Source organism: Neophocaena asiaeorientalis, unplaced genomic scaffold, assembly GCF_003031525.2.
Source record: "Neophocaena asiaeorientalis asiaeorientalis breed wild unplaced genomic scaffold, Neophocaena_asiaeorientalis_V1.1 scaffold757, whole genome shotgun sequence".
Lineage (NCBI taxonomy): Eukaryota > Metazoa > Chordata > Mammalia > Artiodactyla > Phocoenidae > Neophocaena > Neophocaena asiaeorientalis.
In genome coordinates this window covers 828,123-852,085 of record NW_020172686.1, presented here as the reverse complement: position 1 = coordinate 852,085, position 23,963 = coordinate 828,123, and the positions used below count along the sequence as shown (strand labels likewise).

At 52.4% G+C, this 23,963-nt stretch overlaps 1 protein-coding gene across 1 annotated transcript in view; it reads left to right on the top strand.

Annotated features, from left to right (window-relative positions):
- Positions 1 to 22,660, top strand: part of POLE (DNA polymerase epsilon, catalytic subunit) — a 56,107-nt gene extending 33,447 nt beyond the window's left edge. The window contains exons 30-49 of the mRNA XM_024739880.1: positions 2,998 to 3,210; positions 3,446 to 3,655; positions 3,916 to 4,059; positions 5,449 to 5,589; positions 5,795 to 5,948; positions 6,025 to 6,131; positions 6,355 to 6,531; positions 6,638 to 6,861; positions 6,995 to 7,215; positions 7,466 to 7,670; positions 8,793 to 8,966; positions 9,911 to 10,036; positions 11,541 to 11,673; positions 13,155 to 13,326; positions 14,332 to 14,463; positions 14,578 to 14,771; positions 19,158 to 19,358; positions 19,722 to 19,847; positions 20,524 to 20,613; positions 20,737 to 22,660. Of these exons, the coding sequence (XP_024595648.1) occupies positions 2,998 to 3,210; positions 3,446 to 3,655; positions 3,916 to 4,059; positions 5,449 to 5,589; positions 5,795 to 5,948; positions 6,025 to 6,131; positions 6,355 to 6,531; positions 6,638 to 6,861; positions 6,995 to 7,215; positions 7,466 to 7,670; positions 8,793 to 8,966; positions 9,911 to 10,036; positions 11,541 to 11,673; positions 13,155 to 13,326; positions 14,332 to 14,463; positions 14,578 to 14,771; positions 19,158 to 19,358; positions 19,722 to 19,847; positions 20,524 to 20,613; positions 20,737 to 20,850 (3,258 nt within the window). The 3' untranslated portion in view covers positions 20,851 to 22,660. The remainder of the gene's footprint in view (positions 1 to 2,997; positions 3,211 to 3,445; positions 3,656 to 3,915; positions 4,060 to 5,448; positions 5,590 to 5,794; positions 5,949 to 6,024; positions 6,132 to 6,354; positions 6,532 to 6,637; positions 6,862 to 6,994; positions 7,216 to 7,465; positions 7,671 to 8,792; positions 8,967 to 9,910; positions 10,037 to 11,540; positions 11,674 to 13,154; positions 13,327 to 14,331; positions 14,464 to 14,577; positions 14,772 to 19,157; positions 19,359 to 19,721; positions 19,848 to 20,523; positions 20,614 to 20,736) is intronic.
- The last annotated feature ends 1,303 nt before the right edge of the window (positions 22,661 to 23,963 follow it).

The window sequence follows — 23,963 nt, the reverse complement described above, 5'->3', positions numbered from 1 at the left end:
CTACCATCACTTCTATTCAAAATTGTTTGGAAGTCCTGGCCAGCATAATTCAACAAGGAAAAGAAGTTAAATTTTAAGGATAGAAAGGCATAAAACTCGTCATTTGCAGGTGATATAATTGTTAACACAGAAAATGTAAGGAAACCCAGGAATTGTTTTAACTAATAAGACATTTCAGCAAGATTATTAGATCCAAAGCTGATATATAAAAATCTGTAGCTTTATCTTATACTAGAAACAATTAGGATTTTTTTGTTGTTGTTGATTTTTGGCTGCATTGGGTCTTTGTTGCTGTGTGCAGGCTTTCTTTAGTTGCAGTGAGCGGGGGCTACTCTTCATTGCGGTGTGTGGGCTTCTCATTGCAATGGCTTCTCTTGTTGAAGAACCTGGGCTCTAGGCGTGCGGGGTTCAGTAGTTGTGGCTCTCAGCCTCTAGAGCACAGGCTCAGTAGTTGTGGCACATGGGCTTAGATGCTCCGTGGCATGTGGGATCTTCCCGGACCAGGGCTCAAACCCATGTCCCCTGCATTGGCAGGCAGATCCTTAACGACTGTGCCACCAGGGAAGGCTGGCATGCAGGATCTTAATTCCCCAACCAGGTATTGAACCTGCGCCCCCTGCAGTGAAAGGCGGATTCTTAACCACTGGACCACCAGGGAAGTCCTTCAAAAAGTTTTTTGATGTAACTTGAAAGTCTAATCCTAAAATTCATATGAAGAACAAGTATAAGAAAAACAAAAACAATTTTGAAGATGAACAAGGGGAAGCTTGTCGTAGTATGTAACAAGACACACAAGAAAGTCGTATTAAGGCAAGACCATACAGCGGTAGCGCTCATAGGTACCCTAGAAACAGATCCAAATACGTATGGGAGCTTGGTCTATCACAGAGGTAGCGTTATACATTATTAAGGAGAACGGAGTGCTTATTCAATAAATGATACTGGGGGAAATGTTTTTTCATATTTCAAGAAGTAAGTAGCTATTTCACACTGAGTATGAAAACAAATTCCAAATACAGATCTAAATTGAAAAAGAAAACAGCTGTTTAGAAAAAAACACAGGAGGCTATCTTTATGATGCTGAGGTAGAAAGAGCTTCTTAAGGCATGCATAAAAAACGATCACAAAGGGAAAGACAGATACCTTCAATTAATTAAAATGTAAATTTTCTGTAGTCTGAAACAAGAATGGCAGAACGTTGGTATTTATTGAATCTGAGTTATAAGAACATGGGTATTCATTACTTTTGTAATTTTTATAATAAAAAGTAAAAAACACACACACTTTTATAGTACAGAAGTCACCATAAAGAGACAAGTCATAATTCGAAGAAGATATTCGGCATGGACGAAAGTTAGGAATGGTCCATAAGTATGTGTATATTTTTCTGTTGCTGCGTAGCAAGTAATCTGAGAACCTAGCAGCTTAAGTAACGCAGGTGTTTTTGTTTTTTGTTTTGGCTGCGCTGGGTCTTCGTTGCTGCGTACGGGCTTTCTCTAGTTGTGTCAAGTGAGGGCTACCCTTCGCGGCAGTGTGCAGGCTTCTCATTGTGGTGGCCTCTCGTTCCGGCGCGCAGGCCCCAGAACGCATGGATTTTAGTATGGTTGCAGCGCGCGGGCTCTAGAGCGCAGGCTCAGTAGTTGTGGCGCACGGGCTTCGTTGCCCTGCAGCATGTGGGACCTTCCTGGACCAGGAATCGAACCCGTGTCCCCTGCACTGGCGGGTGGATTCTTAACCGCTGCGCCACCAGGGAAGCCCACAGGTGTGTTACTGTCTTGCACTTTCTGTGGCCTGTGGTTCTGGAATCTGGGGACAGCTTATCAAGGTCCCCTGGCTCAGGGTCTCCCACAGACTACAGTCAGGTGTCATCGGGACTGTGGTCTCATCTGAAGGCTTCCCCAGCAACTGGGGAAGGAGGTGCTTCACTCTGGTAGCTGGTGGCAGGATTCACTAGTGGAGCCGTCCTCATTTCCTTGCTCCATGGACTTATCCAGAGGGCAGGTCACAGCCTGGCAGCTGACTTCAGAGCAAGCACTGGATAAGAGCCAGAGTGCCAGCAGTTCAGAGGTCACTGTATTTTATAATCTAATCTCAGAATGACATCCTGTCACTTTCGTTGTAATCTGTTCATTTGAGGCAGGTCACTGGGTCCAGCCCACACTCAGGAGGGAGTCATACAGGGGCATGAACAGCTGGAGGTGGGGATCATCAGGGCCATTTTAGAAGACTGACTGCCCCACTGTCAGTTAGGTAAATGAAAAATGAAGTATTTAGATACCACATCACACCAAAAAATGAGTATGGTGACACCAACTGTTAGCACACGTGGGGAAATAGGAGCTTATCTGTATTTCTGGTGGGAGTGTGAACACAAGGTCTTCAGGCAGCATGTGGAAGGATGGTTGTTGAAGAACCCAGTTTCTAGTTCTGAAAGAGTAGAAATTAACCATTCTTCATTTTAGAATGTCATGGATAGGTAAGCTGATTTATTTGCATAATGGAATATCCTACAGTTAGAATGAATGGACAATGTCCACATGCATCAATAGGCATCAATTTCAAAAAGATGTTATTGAGTAAAACAAGTTGCAGTAGGATGTGTACCATGTGTCTCTGTTCATATAAAACTGCAGCTTAAAGTAATGGTATATGGGTTTATAGGTACGGAGTGAAAATTCAAAATGTGTGGGGAGTGGTAGGCACTGTGCTTGGGGGCTGGGAGGGAGAAACAGGGGGCCTTTACCTATTCTTTGCAGTATTTTATTTCTTATGAAGAGGAGAGAGTTCTGAAGCAAGCACAGAAAAATGTAAACGTTCACTTCATGATGGTGACGCCTGAGTGACATTTTCTGTCTGACCTTTTCACTCTTAAAAGTTTAAAAATAGATTAGTCTGTAAATGAATACGTTTGCATACAAGTATTTTACCTTCTTCAGAGGTGCACTTATGGTGGATTTCTAGAGAGAGCTGTTCTAAGGCTCCTTTGGATCTTTGCAGGTGGGCATGGCACAAGCTTCAGAAGGTGCCCAGAGCCTTGGCGCCCCCGACATGGAGGACTTCGGCCTTGTGAAGCCGCTCCACTCGGCAGTGCCCATTGCTACCAAGAGGAGGCGTAGCCACTGGGAGAGCCAGGAGGAGTCGCAGGACCTGGAGCTGACGGTGCCCTGGCAGGAGATCTTGGGGCAGCCTCCGGGGCTTGGATCCACCCAGGCAAGAATCCTCAGGGGGAGGTAGCAGGGATGCTGGTCAGGCCTGACCTGTGACGAGCCGTCTCCCTGCAGGGTCTGGGCCCTGAACTGGGCCTTGACCCCTGAGCAAATTGGCAAGATGTACCCAGTTCTTACAGAGCGCTTGGGGACTGTGAGGGTTAGTTGCTGTGGAAGGGTGTTTCTGTTTCACTTGTGCTCAGCTGTATTTCCCGTCTCCTCCTCTTGACCTATCCCAGGAAGAGTGGCTGGTCTGGCTCCAGTTCCACAAGAAGAAGTGGCAGCTACAAGCTCGACAGCGCCTTGCTCACAAGAAGAGGCGGCGTCTGGCGGGGCCAGAAGGTGCACCGAGGCCTGGGACCGTCCGAGAGGGGCCCTCCACAGGGCTGGGGGGCTTCTTGCGAAGAACTGCTCGCAGCATTCTGGACCTCCCGTGGCAGATCGTGCAAGTGCGGACAGCTAGCAGTGGGAGGGCGGGACACCCCTGAGGGCGGGAGCATGGCTTATGGGAACGAAGGGCTATCTGGATGGCTCACGATCCTGGGGACCTGGTCTGGAATGGAGCAGGAAGGGCAGGGCTTTACCTTTGTGCCTCTGTGACAGGGCCTGGTGCTGGAGGCCACCTGGGAGATGGCCTGTCCACAGGTATTGAGTGCCTTCTGTGACACGGTGAGACACGCACTGCTGTGCGACCTGTGTTTCCTTTCAGATCAGCGCGACCGGCCAGGCTGGCTTGTTCAGGCTGTGGGCTGTCATCAGCAGTGACCTGTATTGCATCAAGCTGAACATTCCCCGGATATTCTACGTGAACCAGCGGGTGGCCAAAGCGGAGGAGGGCCCTTCCTATCGGAAGGTACGGGGGGCAGTTGGCGTTGCTGATCACTGAGGTCAGCTGTCTGCTCAGCCTCTGAGGTTGTCTCCACTATGGAGGAGGCCACGCAAAGACCTAGTGAGCTTTGTGACCTTGAGCGAGGTGTTCTGGAGCCTCCATCTCCTGAGAACCTTCTTGGGATGCTGTAAAAATTAATTGAAATGATGCTGTGAAGTGCCAAGTGAATGCTCAGTGATGGAAGCTGCAGGTGTCATTGTCCTTGCTGCACCGTCCTCTTGCATCTGACATCCATGTAGCAGGGAAAGGACTGGGTGGACATCAGTCAGAGGCTGCAGGCTCTGTCTCCATAGGCTCTTTTGATGTTAACAGCTTTATTGGGGTCTAATTCACATGCCATACAGTTCACTCATCTAAAGTGTACGATTTGTTGGCTTTTAGTGTATTCACAGAGTTATGCAACCATCTCCACTGTCAATCTTAGAACGTTTTCATCACTCCCAAAGAAGCCCCAGGCCCCTTGGCAGTCTCTGCCCTCTCCCAGCCCTCAGTAAGCACTGGTCCACATTCTACCTCTAGATTAGCCTCTTGTGGACATTTCACATACGTGGGGTCCTACAGCAGGCGTCCTCCTCTCCGCTGTGGTGTCTTCAGAGGCCGGGCTCCCAGTCAGCTCCACCCAGAGCTCGTTCACTGAGCAAATGAGCACATTTCTTGGTTGGGTGCTAGGAACCGATTAACAGGTTGATGTCTAGTTGAGATGAGATTCGAGTATTGGTAACTGGCAACTAGACAGAGGAGCCTTCTGGAGAAGGTGAAACTCGATTCTGACCAGAATATTCAGCAGAATATGGATCTAGAGAGAGGACGGGGGGGGGGTGTTGGACAGCAGAGGACAGATGATCTGGAATTCTGTAGCTTTCTTGGATGTGATGTGATGTAAGTTTGTAGGAGGACATCCTTGTAGGATATTTTCCCCTTTGGGCACCCCTCTCCTGCTCCCTCCTCGCCAGGATTCCCACACTCTCTGGCTGCGGCTCCTTTCCTAGTCTTCTGTCCAGGAAAACATGGCTTCTCTCACGGTTTTTGCTTCCTGCACCCTTAAGGTTAAACCCAGGAGAGAAAAGAGGAATATAAAGCGGGAACACCTGCCCCTCACAGTCTTGGAGCTTGGCTGCTTTTTAGAAGCCTCAGGCAGCTTCTTGAAGTTATGCCCAGACCTTTTCATTTTACTCATTGGGAGAGATGGGCTGTAGGGGTTTACTCCATGGTTGTGGGCACCAGAGGTTCTAGGCCTGTTTAAACGATGCGTGGCTGTAAGAGTGTACGCACATGTGTTTGCCTGTGCATTGTAGCACACATTACGACTTAGCTCAGTTGTGGGGTGAGATCATCGCCATATTGTGTCACCAGGTGAATCGGGTCCTTCCTCGCTCCAACATGGTCTACAATCTCTATGAGTACTCGGTGCCAGAGGACATGTACCAAGAGCACATCAACGAGATCAACACTGAGCTGGCGGCGCCGGACATCGAGGGCGTGTACGAGACTCAGGTAACTGTTTTCCCAGCTGAACTGTGCAAGGATCTATCCGGATGGAATAGAGGGAAACAAACCCCACAGAGGCATGGACAGGCTAGCAGCATCGGCTGTGGACTTCATGGACACAGTGAATTTCAGCAGCATGTCTGCCGAAGATGGCCACGGGCCTGTGCCCTCTCCGTCAGCCCTCATACCACTCTGTCTGCCCCCCTTCCAGGTTCCGTTATTGTTTCGGGCCCTGGTGCAGCTGGGCTGTGTGTGTGTGGTCAATAAACAGTTGGTGAGGCATCACTCAGGCTGGGAAGCAGAAACCTTCGCTCTTGAGCACCTGGAGATGCGCTCTCTGGCCCAGTTCAGCTACCTGGAACCAGGTATGGCATGTGCCAGCCGCCCTTGCTTGGCCCGCCTCCTGCTCATCTCAGGGTGACAGGCCATGTTCTCCTGCAGGGAGCATCCGCCACATCTACCTGTATCACCACGCGCAGGGCCACAAAGCTCTCTTCGGCATCTTCGTGCCCGCGCAGCGCAAGGCGTCTGTGTTTGTGTTGGATACCGTGAGTTCCGGGCCAGGCTGTGGGCGAGCCTCGCTGGGGGAGGAGCATATCCCTGGGCACGGAACTCTCGCACCCCTGACCCCACTGCTGCCTTGTTTCCAAAAGCCTTCGCCCAGCAATTAGAAGTGGATCCGCAGAGGTAGCCCGGCCACCCACGTCCACTCCGGGCTGCCCACTTCCTTCCCTGTGGGGAGAGGTGCCGACCCAGCCCTTGTTTGTCTAGGTGCGAAGCAACCAGATGCCCAGCCTCAGTGCCCTGTACTCAGCTGAGCACAGCCTTCTGCTGGAAAAAGTGGGCCCTGAGCTCCTGCCCCCCAGCAAACACACTTTTGAAGTTCGGGCTGAAACAGACTTGAAGGTCATCTGCAGAGCCATCCAGCGCTTCCTGCTGGCCTACAAAGTGCGTGCCATCAGGGTCCCACGCCGTGGGAGCCCCCTCCCTCCTTCCCTCCTTCCCTCCCTCTCCCGGGCCGGGTCCACCTAGCTGTCTCCTTCCCTGCGCCCAGGAGGAGCGCCGTGGGCCCACACTCGTCGCTGTTCAGTCCAACTGGGAGCTGAAGAGGCTGGCTGGCGAAGTGCCCGTCTTGGAGGAGTTCCCGCTAGTGCCTGTCCGTGTGGCTGAGAAGGTCAGCTACGGGGTCCTGGATTGGCAGCGCCACGGAGCCCGGCGCATGATCCGGCACTACCTCAACCTGGACACTTGTCTGTCACAGGCCTTCGAGATGAGCAGGTGAGCCGAGTGGAGGGGTGTCTCTGCCCATCTTGGTTGTGGCTGGCCTCACGGGTCTCTGGTGGCAAGTCGGCCTTCCCTGCTTCCCTGGTCGTTGTCCCCTCTGGGGCTGGCTGACCCCGTGCCCCTGCAGGTACTTCCACGTCCCCGTTGGGAATCTGCCAGAGGACATCTCTACGTTTGGCTCCGACCTCTTCTTTGCCCGCCATCTCCAGCGCCACAACCACCTCCTCTGGCTGTCTTCCACATCACGGCCTGACCTGGGCGGGAAGGAGGCTGACGACAACCGCCTCGTCGTGGAGTTCGATGACCAAGCCCCTGTGGAGGTCAACAGTTCAGGCTGTTATTCCACAGGTGGGTGGGTGAGGCGCTCGGGGGCCTGGGCTGCTGCCCCTGCCGCTTGTTGCCGTTCTGTACTTCTGGGAACGCTCAGCCCTGTTGGGCCGAGAGCCCGGGAGCCGAGCCTGCAGGGCTCTGCGGGTGTGTGCTCTGCAGTTGGCCGCCCCCAACAGCAGCAGCAGGGATTTTTCTGAGATAGTGCTTGCTGGGGTCGGGCTCCGCACCCAGGAGGGGTCAGTGCACAAGTGGTGGTGTGTGTATGCAGTGTGCGTGGAGCTGGACATTCAGAACCTGGCTGTCAACACCATCCTGCAATCTCACCACGTCAATGACATGGAGGGGGCCAACAGCACGGGCATCAGCTTCGATGTGATCCAGCAGGCCTCCCTGGAGGACATGATCACGGGCAATCAGGCTGCCAGCGCTCCCACCAGCTACGACGAGACGGCCCTCTGCTCCAGCACCTTCAGGTACCCAGGGGCTTGCAACCCTGAGGACATCACCTGGCCTTTTCTTCTTCTTGTGCCCTCTCCTCTCCAAAGGCCGAACAACAGTTTGGGTTCTAGAAGGAGCAGTAGAATCCTTTTATCTTCTGTCCTTGTTTCGGAAACTAAGAGCTAAGACAGTGTCAGTGGGATTTCCCTCCACCTTGCCAGAAACCAGTATAGGGCCACCAGGCTCCTTCCTCTGCTCATGGGTCTTTTGCTGCCCTCCAGGTATGGGTTGACAGTTCCTGTGGCCAGAGGCGTGCCTGCAGGAAATCGCCAGTTTACTTGGGGTGCGGGTGTGTATCGAGTATCTGCTGCGGGATGCACAGCAGGACATGCACAGTGGGTTAAGCCACACAGAAGGGGGTGCGAATTGCAGCGGTGACACAGGCAGGGAGCACGTGTGCTCTCCACAGCCCACCAGGTGATATGACTGTGGCCCGTTGTAGAGATGAGGAAACCGAGGCCCCGTGCTTGTGGTCGTGCTGCAGTTGAGGGGAAGGGTTGGTGCTCAGGAGCAAGTCTTGGGATTCAAGAATGGTTTTCTCCAACCGCCACTCCTGTTGCCTTCTCACAGAAGGCGGGCAGAGCTGGAGGGAGCAGGCTGCAGGCCAGGGGGCTGGTGGAGAAGAGGCTCAGGGCCCGAAGGCACGGTGTGGTCAGGGCCGAGGGCTGCTGGGTAGGGAAGCGGCCGCTGTGTCCCGAGAGGTGCTGGCAGCAGAGCTGCCACGGGGCGGGGATGGCTGTGAGCCACCTGGGGCGACATAACCAGGGCAGTCGTGGCGAAGCAGATCGTTAGGCCCGTGACTGGCCCAAGGGAGGAGGGCCCTGCAGGTCTCTGTGGTCAGTCTTCTCCTGGTTCTCCCAGCAGGTGAGGTGCCTTCTTGTAGGGCACCCCCGTCTTCTCAGCTCTGTCCTGGCACCAGCCGTAGGGAAAACTTGGAAGGTTGTGTTGAGTGTGGTGGTGTTGAGGGGTGCAAATGAGTCACAGAGGGCCGAGGAATGGATCTGAACAGTGAGAAGGGAGGGGGCAAAGGTGACAGCAAAACAGGGAAGAGCTGGTGCCAGCAACAGAGGGGGGCGCCCTCTGAACCCCTCCTGCAGGATCCTGAAGAGCATGGTGGTGGGCTGGGTGAAGGAGATCACGCAGTACCGCAACATCTACGCGGACAACCAGGTGGTGCACTTCTACCGCTGGCTCCGGTCCCCGTCCTCGCTGCTCCACGACCCCGCCCTGCACCGCACGCTGCACAGCATGATGAAGAAGCTCTTCCTGCAGTGAGTGCCGCCCGTGGCCTTCTCCGGGCTACGCTGATCCCTCAGTCCCCAAGCCAGAAAGATGGCAGTCAGCACCTCTGGGAGTCAAGAGCGCACTTGAACCATAGCGATCAGATGGGTCCCAGGAAGAGCTTAGCTGCCATCGCAGCTTCCAGAGACACGCTGTGCGATGCATAGTCTTTGTTGCTTTTTCATAAGTCATTGTACACTGTGCTTACTGTTCTGCACCTCGCTTACCTTCGTTAACAGTAGATCTTAGAGAGCTGTGTGTGGATGTACCACGCTAATGGACATTTAGGCTGCTTCCACAACTTTTGCTGTCACAGTGACCAACGTGGAGTGGCCTTGTACGTGATGAGGTCGCGCAAACATGTCTGTAGAATAGTCTTCAGGAAGTAACGCTGTTGCAGATCTGATTGATATTATCAGATAAATCTAGATGGGTGAACACCAATTTGATCAGTATTGTCAGAGAGCTCCCTGTAAAGGTCGTACAGTTGATTGTGCTATTAGCGATGGTTGGGAATGTATGTCCCCACTCCAGGCCACGCCGCCATGGGGGGTATTATTGCCAACCAGATGGGATAAAATGCTCTCTTGGTATACCCTTAATATGCAGTCCTTATTATGAATGAAATTGGACTTCCTTTTCATATCCTTTGCCCATTTTTCTGTAGATTTGGGTTTTTTTTCCCCTCATTAATTTGTATGAGTTCTTTCTAGATAAAAATTAGCCATTTTTCTGTGATGTGAGTTGCACACTTTTTCCTCAGTCTTTGTCTTTGGTTTTGTTTACGGTAGGGTTTTGCAATGCAGACCTCTTTGTTCTTTGTTGCTTCTGGGTTCTAAGTATGTTTTCTGCTTCAGGACGATCAGCTTTTTTCTCACAGTGTCTTCTGGTCTTCTCTGCTGTCTTGACCGTTGATTCTGAACTTGGTCTGCAGGCTCATTGCTGAGTTCAGGCGCCTGGGGTCGTCAGTCGTGTATGCCAACTTCAACCGCATCATCCTGTGCACCAAGAAGCGGCGGGTGGAGGACGCCCTTGCCTACGTGGAGTACATCACCAACAGGTGTCAGCATTCCTGTACCCTTCATTCATCTGTGTCTTATCTGATCCATTCACCTGCTGCTGACAGCCTTAACATGTCTCGTAGCATGGCTCTGTTGGTAACGAATGCTTCTGCCTTTGGGTATCTGAAAAAGCCTTTATTTCACCTTTGTTTTTGAAGGATATTTTTGCTGGGCATAGAATTGCAGATGGATCTTTTTTGAAAGTCTTTTTTTTCCTCTTTGTGTTTCTTTTTGGATAATTTCTGTTGTTATGTCTTTAAATTCACTGATCTTCTGCAGTGTTTAATCAGCCATTAATCCCATCTAGTATATTTTTCATTTCACACTGACAGTTTTCATCTCTAGAAGCTTGGTTTGGGTCTTATACATCTCTAGAGTCTACTTAACATGTTCAGTCTTCCCTCTGGTTTAACACATGCAATACTGTTCTAATAACAGGTTTTTTGTTTTTGTTTTAATTAACTTATTATTATTATTTTTGGCTGCGTTGGGTCTTCCTTGCTGCATGCGTGCTTTCTCTAGTTGCGGCCAGCGGGGGCTACTCGTCGTTGCGGTGCGTGGGCTTCTCATTGCGTTGGCTTTTCTTGTTGTGGAGCACAGGCTCTAGGCACACGGGCTTCCGTAGTTGTGGCCCGCGGGTTCTGGAGCGCAGGCTTAGTAGTTGAGGCGCACGGGCTTCGTTGCTCCACGGCACGTGGGAACTTCCCTCGGCATGTGGGATCTTCCTGGACCGGGGCACGAACCCGTGTCCCCTGCATCGGCAGGCAGACTCTCAACCATTGCGCCACCAGGGAAGCCCCCTAATAACGGTTTTAATTCCTGTTCTGCTCGTTATTACGTCTCTGTCAGCTCTGATCTGTCTTCAGTTGATAGATTCTTCTCCTTATTATGTGTTGTGTTTTCTCTGCTTCTTTGCACACCTGGTGATACAGGATGGGATGCCAGACATTAAGAATCTTGGCTTGTCTGTTGGGTACTTTTGCATTCCTGTAAATATTCTTGAGCTTTATGTTATGTTACTTGGAAACAGTTTGATCCTTTGGGGCATTTTTTGAGATGTATAGGCAGAGCCAGAGCAGTGTTTAGTCTAGGGCTCATTATTCCCACTGTTGAAGCAAGACTTTGTGAGCACAGCGGCATGTGCCTCTGAGTTACGAGGTTCTGAGAGCGGCGGGAAGCAAGCACCCCAGGCCTGGTGTGGTTTTCTCACACTTGCGCGTGATCCATGCTCTGCTGAGTGTGGGGTTTGCTCTGTGCCGCTCTCGCCTCTCATCCCTGCGGTGCTGGCCCCTGTCGCCCCTCCTGGCTGGACGCAGATGCCTCCCTAGTATCATGTTTACCGTGTTCCCTAGAAACTTTGAGGGATGATAAAATGTGCGTCTACTTTATATCCCTTTTTAAATAAGTAGAGGGTTAAACAGATAATAAAAGAAGTGGGGAAAGTGGGAAAAAAAGGGAAAACTATTGATTTCATTTAAGCAATTTCTGTTTTGCTTGTTTTAGCATCCATTCTAAAGAGATCTTCCATTCTTTGACAATTTCTTTCTCTCGATGCTGGGAATTTCTTCTCTGGATGGATCCCTCTAACTATGGTGGAATCAAAGGAATTGTTCCATCTAGTATTCACTGTGGACAGGTAAGAGGTAACCAGTCTTAGAGAGCAGAGGTTGGAATCTGAAGCAACTTTAGGGGTCCACATTGGTCCCTTCAGTGCACACTTGAGGGTCACAGGCCGAGTGCCAGGCACACAGTTCTAGGCCCTGGTCATGTAGTCCTTGCTCTCACGGAGTCTGTGAGGGCAAGGATCACGAACAAGCAAACAAGTAGATGTATACGCCAGTGTCAGCAATGATGAGGGCTCGGAGTAAACAAAAAGCAGGGTAGAGATAGAGAGTGAGCCACGGGGGAGGGGCCGATTTGGATGGGGAGGTCGAGGAGTCCTCTGAGGGAGTGACGGAACTGCAGTGTTAGGCTGCCGTGAGTTACGGGACAAGCAGAGACAGTGGTCACAGGTGTGGGCAGAGAGCTGGCCGGGGCCAGGCCACTTGGGCCTGAGGGCTGTGATGGACACTTGGCTTTTAGTGATGGGGAGATTCTGAGTGGGGGACTGTCAGGGTCTGACTTCCACTTGGATCCTGAGTTGACAGCACCGCAGGAGGTCAAGGTCTGAGTGGAGCCCGGTTAGTGTCGGCCCAGGGGAGGATATGTGGGGCAGGGTGGAGTCAGGGAGAAGGACTCCGGTGGGCATTGCAGGTGGAGTGGATGGGCCAGCAGAATGAATGTGGGGTGACGTCCGGGGGCACAGGGGCGATGTCTGGGCGAGTAGGTTGTAGGTGGGCCTGTGCTTGGGTGTGTGAACCCCGATGGACGGGGCAGGAGAGCGAGTATGGGGAGAGGGGAGCTGTGCTTGGCTGCGGCGTGTGGTGTTTGCTGAGCCTGATGTTTGCTTGACGTGCACAAGGTGGAGATGCAGAGGTCAGGTGGTGGCAGGGGCGTCAGGGGAGGGGCTGGGGGTGGGAACTTGGGGTCATCCCAGCTGCTGAGCCTGGCAGCTGGGGCTGGTGAGAACACCTGGGGGTGAGCGTGGGTTGAGAGGCCTGAGTGCCCCCAGGGCAGGTCCCCATGGAGGAAGCTGCCAGTGGGTAGGGGAACTGGGGGGATGGGGCCTCAGGCATCAAAGGGAGAGTGGCCCCAGCAGGAAGGAGCCGTGCTGCTGAGAGCAGGTAGGAAACAGAGGCTGCCCTTGGTGCTGGGGTTGGGAGGGCCACTGAGACCACGATGGGAGAGAAGGAAGTGCAGGCCATGTAGACGAATCAAGGGAAGGCAGTGGTGGCTGCTGCTCTGAAGGATGGCAGCCGTCAGAGTTCAGATGTTGAACATTCTTGCCTTCCTGGGAGGTGGGAGTTGAATAATTTTAAAGTGAATCCTCTGAAAGAGCAAACGAGAGTAGCAGTCAGCTGTGTACTGAGTGCTTCTGTGCACCAGGCACGTTCCATAAATGACCTTATTCTTAAAGCCGTCCCGCAGGAATCTCACCTGGGCTCGGGTGGTGAACAGGGCACCCGCTGGCCGGTGCTGCTGTGCACAGACGTGACTGGGGTTGTCTCTGTGTCCCAGCAAGACTCCCCCAAAGAGGGCAGAGCAGAGGGGGAGGAGCCTGAGGAGGAGCCTGAGGAGGGAGGTGCACAGGAGCTGGATGTCGAGGACCTGCTGGAAAACAGCTGGAATATCCTGCAGTTCCTGCCGCAGGCAGCCTCCTGCCAGAGCTACTTCCTCATGATCGTTTCAGGTGAGTCGTCCACACGCTCCATAGTGCCTGAGCCACGCAGTGGGAATAACGTGGCCCTGGTGGGAGCACGCCCAGAGTCGGGGGCTCCTGAGGGGCGCCCTGGCTGCACAGCACTGTGAGAGGCGGGGAGGAGACCCTCGGCCCCTCACAGAAGCTCACCGTGAGGAAGGCTGCCCTTCCCGGGGCGTCACGAAGGCTTCGTGGCCCTGCCCCCGAGGTTTGTGCGCGTGCACGTACAGTGATCAAGGTAAACCCCAAGTAGAAAAGTTTAGACACTTCCTGAATCGACTGCCCCACTGGCTGGTCCTTGAGGCTCAACTTATGGTGTAAGAAACTCCTGTATTTCATCTGGGTCTGAAGGTTTAGTGTTAGTACCACAACGTTTTAAATCAACTATGCTCCAACAAAATTTTTAAAAACGAAGAAAAAGGTTTAGCGTTACAAATCAAATTATTTAGCTTGATGTGTAAACGAAGTGTGTAGATTAAACACCCGGTATAATTCAGAGCTAATCATTAGAACAGTTGATGAAGAGCATCATAAATTAAATCATAAATTGTCAGCAGACTCATAGACGTAGACATAGGTGCACCCACGTGCATAGCGACAGGTAGTTCCGTTGTGGTTATTTTATATTTATATTTTGTCGACTTGTCTTTGAGCCCTTTGCTTTCTTAAGTTCTCTTCTGGAATGTGTGGGCCTGGTGGAGACTTTGGAGAAGTGTGCTGTGTCTGGGGGTCGAGGCGAGCCCTCTGTCTTGCCGTCCAGTGTGAAGGTTGACACGTGTTGCCTGAGCTTGGGCGTCAGCGAGTGCCCTGCGTGTCCCCATTTCTCTGATTGACTTTGGCTCATCTTAGTGCAGCAAATAGAATCATTGCTACTAATGACATTTCAGCCAGTCTGGCCGGCAGTGTGACTAGCCACAGGGTGCCCCCGGATTCTGGGATGTTGGCGGCAATGGCAAATCTCGGGGCCTGTGGCCTGAGCCTTCCCTCTCTCTGCAGCATACATCGTGGCCGTGTACCACAGCATGAAGGAGGAGCTGAGGCGCAGCGCCCCGGGCAGCACCCCTGTGAGGAGGAGGGGGGCCAGCCAGCTCTCCCAGGAGGCCCAGGGAGAGGCCGGAGCCCTTCCGGGTGAGCGCCCTTTCCACAGGGGGCCACCACTGTGTGCTCCTCAGGGGTCCTTCCCTCGGTGTCGCGATCGCCGTGCAAAATAGGGAGCAGGCATCGTGTTGCTTCTCTTCCCAGGAATGATCACCTTCTCACAAGATTATGTGGCGAACGAACTCACTCAGAACTTCTTCACCATCACACAGAAGATTCAGAAGAAAGTCACAGGCTCTCGGAACTCGACTGAGCTCTCAGAAATGTTTCCTGTCCTCCCCGGTTCTCACCTGCTCCTCAATAACCCCGCTCTGGAGTTCATCAAATATGTGTGCAAGGTGAGGACACTCCCATTGACGTGTGTGCAGGTCACTCCTTTCTTCCAGAAACACCCACTGCGCCCACTCCATGCAGCCGCTGTGGGAAAGACCTCTGTTCTCACTCCACTGAGGGGGCACAAGTCAGTGAGGGACAGGTGAGCTCAGAGAGCACAGGTGCTGAGAGGTGGGCTCAGGGGCGGGGCAGGTGAGGAAGGCCCTCTGATGGGGCCTGGGGCTGAGAATGAGACCACTGGGGCTAAGAGGGTCTGGCCATGGGCAGAGGGGATGCAGAGACCCTGCGGAGGGATGACCTGGTGGTGCTGGTGAAAGGTGAGTAGTGGAACGGCAGGTGCTCATGGATCACGTGGGGCTGGTGGGCCAGACTAGGAACTGGACAGGGCTCCCAAAACGTCTGGGCTGCTGTGAAACCTAAGAGGAGAGCTTGCTCGGATGCTAAATGCCTTTCTGGGAAAGGCAGGCTGCATCAAACGATGGCATAATATTACCAGATGAGGACCCAGCCGGTGTCATCCCTTACGGAGCATTTTACTGTCCGTTAAATTACCTCCCAGCAAATCACAGTTTCACAGTGATCAATTGACTTCTGATTGTGGTGAAGAAATGGTTTAGTGTACCATTTTAATTCCTTGGTAGACTTCAGAATTTTTAAGTTTTATTTTTATTAAAGTATAATTTACAGGGACTTCCCTGGTGGTCCAGTGGCTAAGACTCTGCCCTCCCAGTGCAGGGGGCCCGGATTCAGTACCTGGTCAGGGAACTAGATCCCACGTGCCACAACTGAAGATCCCACATGCAGCAACAATGATCCTGCATGCCGCAACTAAGAGCTGGCGCAGCCAAGTAAAGAAATAAATACATGTTTAAAAGAACAAGTATAATTTACATACAGGAAAATTCACCATTTTAGTGTGCATTCCATGAGGTACCCAATCACGCCTTCAGGATACAGAACCAGAGTCCCCCACCCCTGGCACGCTCTGATCTGTCTGTCCCTATGTTCATTTACTTTTTGAAAGTTGCATGCAGTAAAAGACACTCTCCGTGCAGTGCAGTCTCTCGAGTTTTCACACATGGATAGGGCTGGTCAGCAGCAGCCAGGTAGGTACACAGCGGTCACCACCCCAGAGACTCCCCCCGCGCTTCCCCTTGGGCTCAGCTCCTTGCGCCTGGGTCACCACCCCAGAGACTATCCCGCGCTTCCCCTCGGGCTCAGCTCCTTGCGCCTGCAGCCCTGGAACCGCCGATCTGTCATCTGTCCCTGCGTTGTGACCGCTTCCAGAATGTCACACGAGTGGAATGGTTGGTCATGTAGCCTTTTAGGTCTGACTTCCTTCAGTCAGCAGAATGCACCTGGGGCTCCTCCATGTCATTGCTTGTCTCAGTGCTTCGTTCCTTTCCATCGCTGAGTCTTTTGCTCCCTTGTTGTGTGGGAGAACCGCAGTTCCCCGGTTGAAGGACATTCAGGTGGTTTTCACGTTTTTGGTGACTGTTAGTAAAGCTGCTGTAAACATTCTCATAGAGAAGGTTTTGGGTGAACATAAGTTTCATTTCTCTTGATAGAAACCTAGCAGGGGACTGGCTGGGTCATGTCGTGCTTGTTTCTAAAGTGGCCCCGTTTTGCCACTTTTCAGGCCTCTCATCAGCGGTGTATGGCTACAGTCCAGCTGCTCCACAACCCGCTAGAACTTGGTGGTGTTGATTTTCAAGATTTTATCTGTCCAGATAGGTGTGTAGTGGTATATCATTGTGGTTTTAACTTGCATTTCCCTAATGCTAATGATGTGGAGATTTTATGCATGTGCTTGTTTGCTCTCCATGTGTTTTTGGTGAAATGTCCAGAGCTTTTGCTCATTATTAAAAATTGTTTCTTTTTAAAATAATTTTTATTGGAGTATAGTTGATTTACAATGCTGTGTTAGTTTCAGGTGTACAGCAAAGTGAATCAGGGTTGTTGTTCTTATTGTTGAGTGTTGAGGGTTCTTCATATATTCTGTATATAAGTCCTTTATCAGATCTGTGATTTCCAAATACTTCCTCCCAGAATTTGGCTTGCCTTTTCAAAATTCCATTTTTCAGTGAGCAGAGGGTCTTAACTTTTATCTAATTTGTCACTTTTTAAGGGTTGAGCTTTTGGTGTCATATCTGAGAAATCTTTGCTTTAACCAAGGTCACAAAGTTTTTCTCTTATGTTTTCTTCTAGATTCTAGAAGTTTTATAGTTTTAGGTTTTATATTTAGTCTGTGATTCATTTTGAGTTAATTTTTGTGCAATGTGCATGTTATAAATTGAGGTTCATATTCTGCATAAACATATCGAATTATCCAGCATTATTTGTTGAAAAAATTAGCCTTACTCCATTTAAATATGTTTGTGCTTTTTTCAAAACTTAACTGGCCATATATATGTGTGTGGGTCTGTTTCTGGGTCTCCATCAATCTGAATATCTGTCTGTTCTCCAATACCACACTGTCTAAATTTCTGTAACTTTATCAATAAGTCTTGAAACCAGGTAGTGTGAATGCTTTAACTTTATTCTTCTTTTTCAAAATTATTTTGACTATTAGTTCCTTTGCCATTCCTTATAAATTTCAAATCAGCATATCAATTTCTACCAAAAAAAAAATCCTCTTGGATTGTTGATTGGAGTTGTTTGGAGTCTTGGATTGATTTAGGGAGAATCGATATCTTAATGTTCAGGCTTCCAATCCATGAGCCACTATATCTTTCCATTTATTTAAGTTGTCTTTGACTTCTTTCATCAGTGTTTTTGGAGCTTTCAGCATAAAAATAGTGCACATATTTGCACCTCAGGTTTTTATGGTTTGGGTGCTATCGTAATGGCACTGATTTTTTTTTTTTTTAATTTCGCTGCGCTGGGTCTTAGTTGCAGCACGCCGGATCTTCATTGCTGCGTGCAGGATCTTTAGTTGCAGCATGCGGGATCTAGTTCCCTGACCAGGGATCGAACCTGCGCCCCCTGCATCAGAGGAATGGAGTCTTAACCACTGCACCACCAGGGAAGTCCTATCCTGAGAGTTTTAATCAGGAATGGATGTTGGGGCTTCCCTGGTGGCGCAGTGGTTGAGAGTCCGCCTGCCGGTGCAGGGGACACGGGTTCGTGCCCCAGTCCAGGAAGATCCCACATGCCGCAGAGCGGCTGGGCCCGTGAGCCATGGCTGCTGAGCCTGCGCGTCCGGAGCCTGTGCTCCGCAGCGGGAGAGGGCACAACCATGAGAGGCCCGCGTACCGCCAAAAAAAAAAAAAAAAAAAAAAAGAAAGGAATGGATGTTGAAGTTTGTTAAGGGCTTTTTCTGTGTCAATTGAGATGATTGTATTGGTTTTTATTCATTAGTCTCGATATGGTGAATTACACTGATTTTCAAATGTTGATCCAGCCTTGCATTCCTGGGGTAAATCCCACTTAGTCGTGATACCAGTGGATTCAATTTGCCAGTATTTTGTTGAGGATATTTGAGTCTGTGTGTGTGACAGTTTTTTTTTACTGTAGTTGTCTTGTACTGTCTTTGTCTGGTGTTGGTATCAGGGTGATACTGGCCTCACAAGATGAGTTAGGAGTGTTCTCCCTCTTGTGTTTTCTGGAAGATACTGTGTAGAATCAGCATTACTTCTTCCTTAATGTTTTGGTAAATTCACTTTCATTTTTTTCTGTCTCTCCCTATGTAAAAGGCATGTATAATGTATACATTTTAAACAATACTGCCCAGTAGGCTGTCGATCTTCATGATAAATGTGCTTGCAAATCCACCCACTTTGTTTCAGATCGGCCATAAACGCTCCTCCTAAAGAAGTCTTCTAAGTGGTGTCTGGTTCTGTGCTCTTGGCATTGTGCTAGGACAGGAGTTGTAGGGCTGGGAGAGGCCAGTGAAACACGCCAGTGCTGTCTTCTCTTGTTTACAGATGGGGGTTAACGAGTCTCCTGTGGCTCTGCAGGAGCGACTTCCAGCGCCAGCGCTGTGGGCACTGACACACACGTGTGCTGCAGAGGCGTTTCTCGGCTGGCCTGGGAGCCCCCCCACCGTGGAAGGTTGAAGTCAACCCCTTTGCAGTGAGACTGTAGAGCTCTGGTAGACTTAGGACTGCCTGTCATTGAGGAAGAAGGAGCCAGTAAGGAGAACACGTAGAGCACACTTCAGTGTGTCCCAGAGTTCCACGGAGCTGACAGAGACCACAAGGCCTGGGGGCAGGGCCTCCACGCCACTCTTATGGCCCTGAGTCGGGGAATCACTGATGTACAGAAGGCAGGAAGAGTTGAGATGATGCTGAGAAACAGTAGCTTAGAGAGTTGGCTGTGGGGTTTTCTGGTCCAAACAGCAGCAGGGAGGCCCCGGGAGCTGTCCCTGATGTGGGCTCTGTTCTCTGCAGGTCCTGTCCCTGGACACGAACATCACAAACCAGGTGAACAAGCTAAACCGAGACCTGCTTCGCCTGGTAGATGTCGGCGAGTTCTCAGAGGAGGCCCAGTTCCGAGACCCCTGCCGCTCCTACGTGCTCCCTGAGGTCATCTGCCGCAGCTGTAACTTCTGCCGGGACCTGGACCTGTGCAAAGAGCCCTCCTTCTCTCAGGTGGGCCAGCTCCGTCAGGCCCCTTGCTGGTAAAGTCAGAATATCCAGGCATCAGTGGATCAGGGGGTCCTGCAGTACTCCCTATCGAGTGACCCCAGTCTCCACCTTTACTGGGCTACACCTACTGGGCCCCCAGCTAGCTTTGATGTGAATTAGAAACAAACACCCTTTTCAGGCCACTCAGCTGCCACATGCCAGAGCCTTGTCCTGGTAAACACGTAAGTGATGACAGGGGTGGTGTGAGTGTGCCCTGGAGCTGTGAGCAAGCAGTACCACAGTTCTCACCACGAGCTCTTCTCTTTCCATCCCTTCTCAATACTGGGGCTGAGGAAGGTGACCTGGTCCCTTTCCTTCTCTGCCTAGGATGGGTCTGTGCTGCCTCAGTGGCTCTGCTCCAACTGTCAGGTAGCCTACGACTCGTCAGTCATCGAGATGGCCCTGGTGGAAACCCTGCAGAAGAAACTGATGGCCTTCACCCTGCAGGACCTGGTGAGCAGTGGGGCCTGGTGCTGGGGCTTTTCTGCACCCAGCCCGACCGCCCCTCCAGTTGGTGGAGGGTTTGTTGATAAGCAGTTCGCACCCACGGGAAACTAGAGGTGTACACAGGTCTCAGCGTCGTTACCTGGTCCTCCAAGGTAACCACCTCTTGGGTCAGGCCTTGGCCATGAGCCCAGGTGACTCATTCATTCCTACAGCATCTGTTAGGCACGTACAGGGGCCAAGTGCTGGCTTCATGGACCTTTTTTATTCTAGTGGAGGGAGATACACAGTAAACAGGACAACTAAGTGATGGTAAGAGTAAAGAGAACCAACAGGCAGTGTGTGAGCAAAAGGGAAGCTCTCAGCATTAGATGGAGGAGTGGTCTCACCAAGAGGGAACATCTCAGCAAAGACCCGAGGAAGGTGTTGCAGTCCAGGCAGGGAACAGCTGGTGCCTGGTGTGATGGATGGGGGAGCCCCAGACTCAGAGTCAAGGGTAGGGTGTCCACCGGGAGGGTGTTGGGAAGCAGTTGGGATGTTTGGATAAAGCCCATTATCAAGTCTCAGATTTTATTCAGAATTGAGGTGAAGGCCATGGGGGAGGGAAGCCTGTCAGGTGCCAAGCGACTGGCCAGCCCTGGCCTGGGCCAGGGAGGCTTCTGACTGGGGCTGCTTCTCATTGCAGATCTGCCTGAAGTGCCGGGGTGTGAAGGAGACCAACATGGCCATGTACTGTAGCTGTGCCGGGGCCTTCTCCCTCACCATCCACACCAAGGTGGGGCCTCCCGTGGACAGCCAGCCCTGCTGCCCCTCGGCCATTGGCCCTTTCTGGGTCTCGGCCTTGCATTTCTGTGCCTCCTCTGGGACTAGTTCTCACTGTGACTGGTCATTCCTGTAGGTCTTCATGGAGCAGATCAGAACCTTCCAGAACATTGCCCAGCACTATGGCATGTCGTACCTCATGGAGACCCTGGAGTGGCTGCTGCAGCAGAACCCCCAGCTGGGACATTAGCAAGCTGGGCAGCGTCCGCATTCTCTGCTCTGACTACCCACATCCAAGACGGGCACCCAGGAAGACAGTCCTCAGGGAGCAGGTCATGCAGCCCAGAAGAAGCGTGAACCAGCCAGAGCAAGAAGTGGCTCCACCTCCAGGTTCCCTGGGGCCCCCAGCCTCGGTCAGGGCAGCCCTCTCTAGGCCCAAGAAGCGTCTCCAGCGAGGGGTCCCAGGGCTGCTTTCTCGCTGGATGAACACCCCTCTGCTGCTGCACGGCCCTCCCTAGGGCCCCGGCCCTTCCTGCCCACTTCCTGCCCTGAGGTGCCCTTGGAGGTCTTCTGTTTGAGCCGAGCCCCTGAGGGTGGCTGGAAGCCAGACGCAGGGCGAGGGGCACCTGAGTGGGAGTCTGCAGTCCCAGCTCTCCAGTTCCTTGCTTCCGGGAGAGGTGGCTGTCCTACAGTCCACGCCAGCGGCATGAGGGCCGCATCCTGGGGACCCTGGCTGAACCTGTGGACACCTGGGCGTCTCTCACACACTGAGTTCTGGGGCTTGGGCCCCTCTGTCTGTGGAGATTCCCAGTCAGAGCAGCCTTTGCCGGAGTGTCCGTATCATGGCGTAGTCACCTCGTTGGCAGCAGCGAGACTGGGCGTGGGGCGGGAAGGCTGAGGAAGGGGAGGGTCTCAGGCTGGGGCTCAGCCGCAGCGGGGCCTGGCACTTCTCCCTCTGAATCTGCCTGTGCTGTGAGGGGGCCACTGCAGCAGGAGGCCTGAGGGCCCCGGGGAGGGAGGAGGCGCGCCATTATCGCGGACTTCGACATCATATGTTAGCACCTGGATTCTAGAGAAGTATTTCTTCACATGCAAGACTAGGTTCTTTCCTTCAGGTCTGAGGAGTGGTTGGGAGAGGATGGAGAAAAGGGCAACAGCAGTTTTATCGGGATTGAGGCAGTTCTGTTCTTGCTTCTCAGCCTCAGGGATCAGTACAAGACCTGTGACCCCAAGGCAGAGAGGGTCCTTGGGCTGTGCCCCCTTTAAAATGCGACACTCACCACCAGCTTGTTCAGGGCCCTGAACAGAGGGGCACAGAGATGTGGGCCGTGCTGTTTTCTCCTCCTGGGTGGGGCTGAAAGAGGAGAATGGGCCAGGCTGGGGGACCCTTTGCTGAGCATGAGTTCTCGCTCTGTTCTGCCAGCAGCAGCCCCACAACATAAGATCAACTCTGCACCTCATTTCTAACTAAATGCAACTGGAAGCAAAAGAAAACCAGCCAAATTGGCGAGAACACAAACATGTTAAAAGTGAATCATAGGGGCTTCCCAGGTGGCGCAGTGGTTGAGAGTCCACCTGCCGATGCAGGGGATGCGGGTTCATGCCCCGGTCCGGGAAGATCCCACGTGCCGCGGAGCCTCCCTGTCCGGAGCCTGTGCTCCACGACGGGAGAGACCACAACAGTGAGAGGCCCGCGTACCACCAAAAAAAAAAACAAACCTGGATCGTAAACTCAGAAACCCCCAAACGGGTGGGCAGTGGGGGCCCCACTGTTGGCTGTGGAGCCTGGTTTAGATTTGTTCTCGTTATGTCAGTTTACACGTTGGATTTTCGTTTTAATTTGACACTTTGACATTTCCTACAATTTTCACTGTGTGTGTGTATGTGCACTGCGCCTGGGTTTCTGGAAGGAAGGAAAGAAGACTAAGTAACTGACGTCTGTCTGTCTGGGTTTGTTGGCCCCTGGGTACTGCCCACCAGGCGCATCCAGGCCCAGTGACTGCAAGAAATCTGACTCGGCTTGGAAGGGGATGGAGCCTGTCAGCCCCCAGATGGAGATCAAATCAAATTAGGGCCGAGTTGGGGAGGAGGAGGGCTAACGGCGCTTCCTGGAAGCAGAGCCGGAGAAGTCCCAGGGGAGCACGGAGGAGCGAGGAGGTGGGGCTGCGTGTCTCACCCCCCACCCCACCCCACTGTGCTTCCTGCAGCGGGGCCGGGGGCGCCAGCGGAGGCCAGCTTAGGGGCTGGGGGCATCTGGGGCGGTGGAGGTCCCAGGGTCACTCTCATGCTTGGGGATGGGAAACCTGAGCCCCTGGCCCTGGTTCTTGAGCTGCAGCCCAGCTCCAACTGGAAAAGCTGGTTTCTCTAAAACTAGAGCTGGATGTCTATGAGTGAGTCAGAAACTGGATGTCACAGGCATTTGAGTGACCCAGGGAGCTGGCGAGCATAGGAGAATCTGCAGGGGTGCTGGGTGGGGGCTTCTCAAGGGTTTGTGGCTCCAGTGAGTGGTGCTGGTCTCGTTGGCAGGTGGGGAGGCCAGCTCTGACTTTGGGAGCGACGGGGTCACAGGTGAAAGGATCTGTGGGAGGGACTATACCTCCTCGTGTCTGTGCACCATCATAGCCGTTGCTGGGGAAACCACCGTCCAACCAGGTCGTGGTGTCTTCAGAGCAGGGCCTGGCCAGGCAGAGCTGCTTAGTGGAATGACCACTGTGGCATCCAAGGCCGTAACCAGATTACCTGTAGGCCTGATCCAGCTAGTGCTGGCTTCCCACACCTCCAACCTCGTCCTGCCCTGTCCACCCGTTCCCCAGCACCGAATTCCTTCCTCCACCCCAATCCCCATTTGAAATAGAGCCCCAGGGCCTGGGCGGGCATTTTGGTGTCAGCCTCAGCTTTCGTTTTCCTTGGGTACAACTCTCATCGCCTCCCTCCTGGCTTTCTTCCTCCTTGAGAGGTTTGGGGTCTAGGAGGAGCCTTTTCCTGTATTTTGAGGTTTGGGGCCCGGGATGAGCCCTGCAGGAAGCTGGTAAGTGCACTGCCTGAAGGACATGCTGGGATGAGTCTAGGGGTCCTCGTGCGCTCTCAGCCTGTGTGTCCCCCACCTCCACTGGCCCCCAGGTCAGACATGACTGTAGCCTGGCTGGACGTGGGGGCAGCAGACACATCCACACACTGCACACAGGCTGGCTAGAGGGGCGATACGGAGGGCCAAGCACACCAAAAGAGACACCCCGTGCGCAAAGACCTGCCATTGCATGTTTGTCTTTTTAAGAGCCTGAACATGCTTTCCCCGAAGACGAGGCCAGGAGGATCTGGTCACAGCTTTATTGGATTCTGGATGTGTGATTTCCTGCCTTTGAG